Raw genomic sequence first — 6,000 nt, forward strand, 5'->3', positions numbered from 1 at the left:
ATCACTGGTTTATCCATGAGTAATCAGATTCAGGCAATTCAGAGTTTGAATCATATCAGTTTGTTTTGGCAAACATCCTAGTCTGGCAATCATACTGTGTTGCACATTGAAAGTGGATGAATAATCCATGGTCTTACTTTTCGTAGTCTCGCCGGCAGTACAACAGTTTGTTGCGGCAGAAGCAGGTACCGTAGAGCGGCTGCAAACACGCCGTGCATTTCAAGCATCCTTCGTGCCAGGACCTCTCGTTGGCGCGCAGGAGAAAGCGGTCTGTGATGGCGCCGTTGCAGCCCGCACACGCCAGCCCCGGCTCCTGCCCACCGCCTAGACAACAACGTACCACAGTGAGCTTGCAGGATAACCTTGCCTCCCCGCCCCTTCATTACCGCCTGCCCTCACACACCAATGCAGCGCCGGAGACTCAGGTTCCATCCCGACTACGGGCGCCGTCTGTACGGAGTTTGTACGTTCTCCCCGTGACTTGCATGGGTTTTCTCTGGGATCTTCGGTTTCCTCCCACACTCCAAAGACGTACAGGTTAATTGGCTGGGCAAATGTAAAAAAATTGTCCCTCGTGGGTGTAGGATAGTGTTAGTGTGCGGGGATCGCTGGGCGGCGCGGACCCGGTGGGCCGAAGGGCCTGTTTCCGCGCTGTATCTCTAAATCTAAATCTAAAACCACCTACGGCCTCACACTCTCTCCACCATCAATACAAGAGAGAGACCAAAGGAGGTCCCAGGGTGGGAGAACTGCCGTGATCTAAGGGGGGACCCACAAATGGAACGTGTAAAAAATGGTTTGTGTTAAAATAGGATACTTTTTAGTTTTAGAGATACCAGGCCCTTCGGCCCACCGAGTCCACATTGACCAGCGATCCCCGCACATTAACACGCACTAGGGACAATTTTTTTACACATACACCAAGCCAATTAACCTACATACCTGCACGTCTTTGGAGTGTAGGGGGAAACCGAAGATCTCGGAGAAAACCCACGCAGGTCACGGGGAGAATGTACAAACTCCGTGCCCGGAGTCGGGATTGAACCGGGGTCTCCGGCGCTGCAAGAGCTGGAAGGCAGTAACTCTACCACTGCGCCACCGTGGACGCAGTAATAACACAATGGACGTTACTTAACACTGGAGAATTCAATATTCATAACGCCACCGTGGCTGCCCTCTACTTTGTAACTTTGTGGGCGCCCTTCATGTGGCGACCCTTTGCATACCGTCCCTGCCCCTTGATTAGCGTCTGCCCTCACCCACCACCTTAAGCTCCCACCCTCTCCACCGCGACTAAAGGAGGGTGAACAAAGGAGGAACCAATGTGAAATAAAGGGGGGATTACAAATGGGATGTGTTAAAAATGGTTTGCGTTAAAATGGGATATTCGTAACTTTGTCGGTGCCCTTTATGTGGTGACTCTTTGCATACCTTGGGTGTACAAAACAAGGAATTTCACTGCAACTTGCCAGTTACTGTGACAGTAAAGTATCATTCATTCATTCATTCATTCATTCATTCATTCATTCATTCATTCATTCATTCAATCATTCATTCATTCATCTTGTGACCAAGTGTCCAAACCATGATTGCGCTTCTCGAAATCTTCACAATCTCAGCAATTCGTTCCTAATTCATGTAATCAGAGATGCCTTAATGTCACAGAGTAATGAAGAAGGGTCTCGACCCGAAACGTCACCCATTCCTTCTCTCCCGAGATGCTTCCTGACCTGCTGAGTTACTCCAGCATTTTGTGAATAAATACCTTCACAGAGTAATCAATGGTCTGGGATACAAAATGCTGGAGTAACTCAGCAGGTCAGGCAACATGAAAGCTCCACTGAGGTGCTAATCATTGGCAATTAATTCAGCATTAAGGCTCCTGCATATCAATGGTTTCTCATCTTTATCCCCAGAGCAGTGGGATAGCGAGAGTTTAAGGGCTGTTTACCATTTCCAGTGTTGCCCATTAGCCCACAATGCCCTGTGAAGAAGGTTAGCACCAGGGCCAGGAGTTGCTAATCCTCCCTGCCCCACAGACTGTGACCTAGAAGGCTGGGGGTCACAGGTGTATATGAGCCCACACTTGTCCCATCCCATGTGTTGTTGTGTTCCTACCAAGGGTAATCCTTAGAAGGATGAGAGGGGATCTTATCGAAACGTATAAGATTATTAAGGGGTTGGACACGTTAGAGGCAGGAAACATGTTCCCAATGATAGGGGAGACCAGAACCAGGGGCCACAGTTTAAGAATAAGGGGTAGGCCATTTAGAACGGAGATGAGGAAAAACTTTTTTAGTCAGAGAGTTGTGAATCTGTGGAATTCTCTGCCTCAGAGGGCAGTGGAGGCCAATTCTCTGAATACATTCAAGAGAGAGCTAGATAGAGCTCTTATGGATAGCGGAGTCAGGGGGTATGGGGAGAAAGCAGGAACGGGGTACTGATTGAGAATGATCAGCCATGATCACATTGAATGGCAGTGCTGGCTCGAAGGGCCGAATGGCCTCCTCCTGCACCTATTGTCTATTGTCTATTGTCCGTGGGTCGTCACCTTGTGATGGTGGAGAAGATCGTGTGGTCCTGAGATCCTGAGAGCGATGCCGTTTGGAGCCACGCTCCTGGTAGGGTCACCCATGGCGGTGAGGTCGAGGGGGAGGTCCCTGACAAAGAGCGATCCAACCAAGACCTCAACGGTGGAGCAGGCGGAGGGAGGGTGATGGCTGACTTTAGTGGAGCGTCACAACGGCTGGGAAGGCGGATGGATGAAGGCTGCAGCAGAAAAGGGTCCCCGGTGGTCTTGGACTCCACGCCACTGGATCCTGACCCAGATCTGTCAAGGACCGTGTGGTGGCTGTCTGTGCACCAGACTCCCCACGTTAAACAAAGTCACGCACAGGCGTCCTCCATAAAGGGAATTGAGAGGACAGTCATACTCACTTCGAGGACCGCCGACGATGATCAAGGGATATGAAGGTAGATGGTAAACAAAAGATCCTCAGTACAGTGACTCCAGCTTCAGAAACACCTTCTTCCCAAAAACAATCAGGCTACTAAACAATACAAACTCCAACTAAATTTCAAACTATGAACTTTCTTGGTTGCATTAAGGACTTCAGGATTTGTTTTACACTAATTGAGTCATAGAGTCATAGAGTGATACAGTGTGGAAACAGGCCCTTCGGCCCAACTTGCCCACACCGGCCAACAATGTCCCAGCTACACTAGTCCCACCTGCCTGCGCTTGGCCCATATCCCTCCAAACCTGTCCTGTCCATGTACCTGTCTAACTGTCTCTTAAACGATGGGATAGTCCCAGCCTCAACTACCTCCTCTGGCAGCTTGTTCCATACACCCACCACCCTCTGTGTGGAAAAAGTTACCCCCCGGATTCCTATTAAATCTTTTCCCCTTCACCCTGAACCTATGTCCTCTGGTACTCGATTCCCCTACTCTGGGCAAGAGGCTGTCCATCTACCCCATCTATTCCTCTCATAATTGTGTACAACTCTATAAGATCACCCCTCATCCTCCTGCTAAAAAAATATTTAAATCTATTTATTGAATTTATTTTTAAAATGTGTTTTTATTCTGTTGTCTACTGTATTGAGTACCGTGTTAACAGACCTGTTGTGTTCCTGCAAGTGGGAATTTCATTGTTCCATTTTGGTACATATAACAATTAAACACTCTTGGCTCTTGAATCTCTTGTGATACTGACCAAGATCCAAAGGAGGCGCTGTTTTCTTCAAACACATGGATACCTCTTCTGTTTTCATGTTGCCTGGCGCTTTTAGTGACATAAGCCTGTCAAATTAACACAAACATATCCAATTAATTAGTTTAGTTTAGTTTAGAGATACATTGTGGAAATAAGAAACTCAGCCCACCCAAACCATTTATCTTCCATTCACACTAGTTCTAAGTTATCCCCCTTTCCCACCCAATTAATACCACCAATATGTGTGGGAAGGAACTGCAGATGCTGGTTTACACTGAAGATAAAGACAAAATGCTGGAGTAACAGGCGGCATCTTGGGAGGGAAGGAATGGACAGCCTGAAGAAGGGTCTCGACCCGAAACGTCAGCCATTCCTTCCCTCCAGAGTGTCCCGCTGAGTTACTCCAACATTTTGTGTCCACCTTCCCAGAAATGGGCAATTCGTCACCCAGCTGTGATTTGGAAAAGGTGTGTAATAACACCAATGGGTCTTCTAACTCCAAGCAAGAAACAGGCCTCAGGATAAGGTGAGCCATTCTTTGGAAAGTGAACCAAAAATGTCACACACGTGACCATACCTCATCACATAAAGTCGTGCAGGAAAATAACTGCAGATGCTGGTGCAAATCGAAGGCATCTCAAGATGCTGGAGTAACTCAGCGGGTCAGGCAGCATCTGAAGAAGGGTCTCGACCTGAAACATCACCCATCCCTTCTCTCCTGAGATGCTGCCTGACCTGCTGAGTTACTCCAGCATTTTGTGATATCTTCCTCACGTAAAGTATTACATAAAAAAATTCTGGTAAGAGATTAATCTTATTCATTGCTATTTTCCTACCTTTAGAACTATAATGCACGTCTTTTTTGAAATTCACAGAGTTTGTAAGATAAAACTGAGTTATGAAAAAAATGCTTGCGTGTGAGGTCACACACGTGACCAGTCATATTTGACCTCAGACCCTAAACAAACATTGTCAGCTTAACATACAAAAACTTTGCTTGATAAAGTTTGACATATAAATGTCATATATACAGTACAAAACAATATACCTGTAATGCTTTCAGAATTAGAAGAGATGTATTCCACAATTAAGGTCATATTTAAGGTCACACACATGACTAAGAACATCCTAGAAGCTGATGTGGGATAGATCACAAACTATTCAATAGACAATAGACAATAGGTGCAGGAGGAGGCCATTCGGCCCTTCGATCCAGCACCGCCATTCAATGTGATCATGGCTGATCATTCTCAATCAGTACCCCGTTCCCGCCTTCTCCCCATACCCCCTGACTCCGCTATCCTTAAGAGCTCTATCTAACTCTCTCTTGAATGCATTCAGAGAATTGGCCTCCACTGCCTTCTGAGGCAGAGAATTCCACAGATTCACAACTCTCTGACTGAAAAAGTTTTTCCTCGTCTCCGTTCAAGAAACATTGCCCTGTTTAGCTCCCGACTTTATACCACACACAGTCACACTGATGGAAAAACTACAAGACCAAGTGGACCCGTTGGGCACAAACCTCTCCTGCATTGGTGCAGCACCCTCTCCTCTCCCCTCCCCCCTCCACTCCGCTTCCCTCACCCTCTCCCTCCCCCCTCTCCCCCTCCCCCTCCTCCCCTCCCCCTCCTCCCCTCCCCTCTTCCCCTACCCCACTTCCCCAACCCCCTTCTCCTTCCCCTCCCCCCCTCTCCACTCCGCTTCCGTCACCCTCACCCTCTCCCTCCCCCCTCCTCCCCTCCCCTCTTCCCCTACCCCACTTCCCCCAACCCCCTTCCCCTCCCCCCCTCTCCACTCCGCTTCCCTCACCCTCACCCTCTCCCTCCCCCCTCCTCCCCTCCCCTCTTCCCCTACCCCACTTCCCCCAACCCCCTTCCCCTCCCCCCTCTCCACTCCGCTTCCGTCACCCTCACCCTCTCCCTCCCCCCTCCTCCCCTCCCCTCTTCCCCTACCCCACTTCCCCAACCCCCTTCCCCTCCCCCCCTCTCCACTCCGCTTCCCTCACCCTCACCCTCTCCCTCCCCCCTCCTCCCCTCCCCCCTCTTCCCCTACCCCACTTCCCCCAACCCCCTTCCCCTCCCCCCCTCTCCACTCCGCTTCCCTCACCCTCTCCCTCTCCCTCCCCCCTCCTCCCCTCCCCCCTCTTCCCCTCCCCATCCTCCCCTCCCCTCTTCCCCTACCCCACTTCCCCCAACCCCCTTCCCCTTCCCCTCCCCCCCTCTCCACTCCGCTTCCGTCACCCTCACCCTCTCCCTCCCCCCTCCTCCCCTCCCCTCTTCCCC

At 49.9% G+C, this 6,000-nt stretch overlaps 1 protein-coding gene across 1 annotated transcript in view; it reads right to left on the bottom strand.

The window, feature by feature from the left end:
- lmx1al (LIM homeobox transcription factor 1, alpha-like) overlaps nucleotides 1–3,800 on the bottom strand; it is a 90,845-nt gene extending 87,045 nt beyond the window's left edge. The window contains exons 1-2 of the mRNA XM_078429405.1: nucleotides 3,719–3,800; nucleotides 138–324 (exon numbers count right to left, since the gene is read on the bottom strand). Coding sequence (XP_078285531.1) covers nucleotides 138–324; nucleotides 3,719–3,800 — 269 coding nt within the window. The remainder of the gene's footprint in view (nucleotides 1–137; nucleotides 325–3,718) is intronic.
- Between the last annotated feature and the right edge of the window lie 2,200 nt (nucleotides 3,801–6,000).

The sequence above is a fragment of the Rhinoraja longicauda genome, chromosome 37 (assembly GCF_053455715.1).
Source record: "Rhinoraja longicauda isolate Sanriku21f chromosome 37, sRhiLon1.1, whole genome shotgun sequence".
Taxonomy (NCBI): domain Eukaryota; kingdom Metazoa; phylum Chordata; class Chondrichthyes; order Rajiformes; family Arhynchobatidae; genus Rhinoraja; species Rhinoraja longicauda.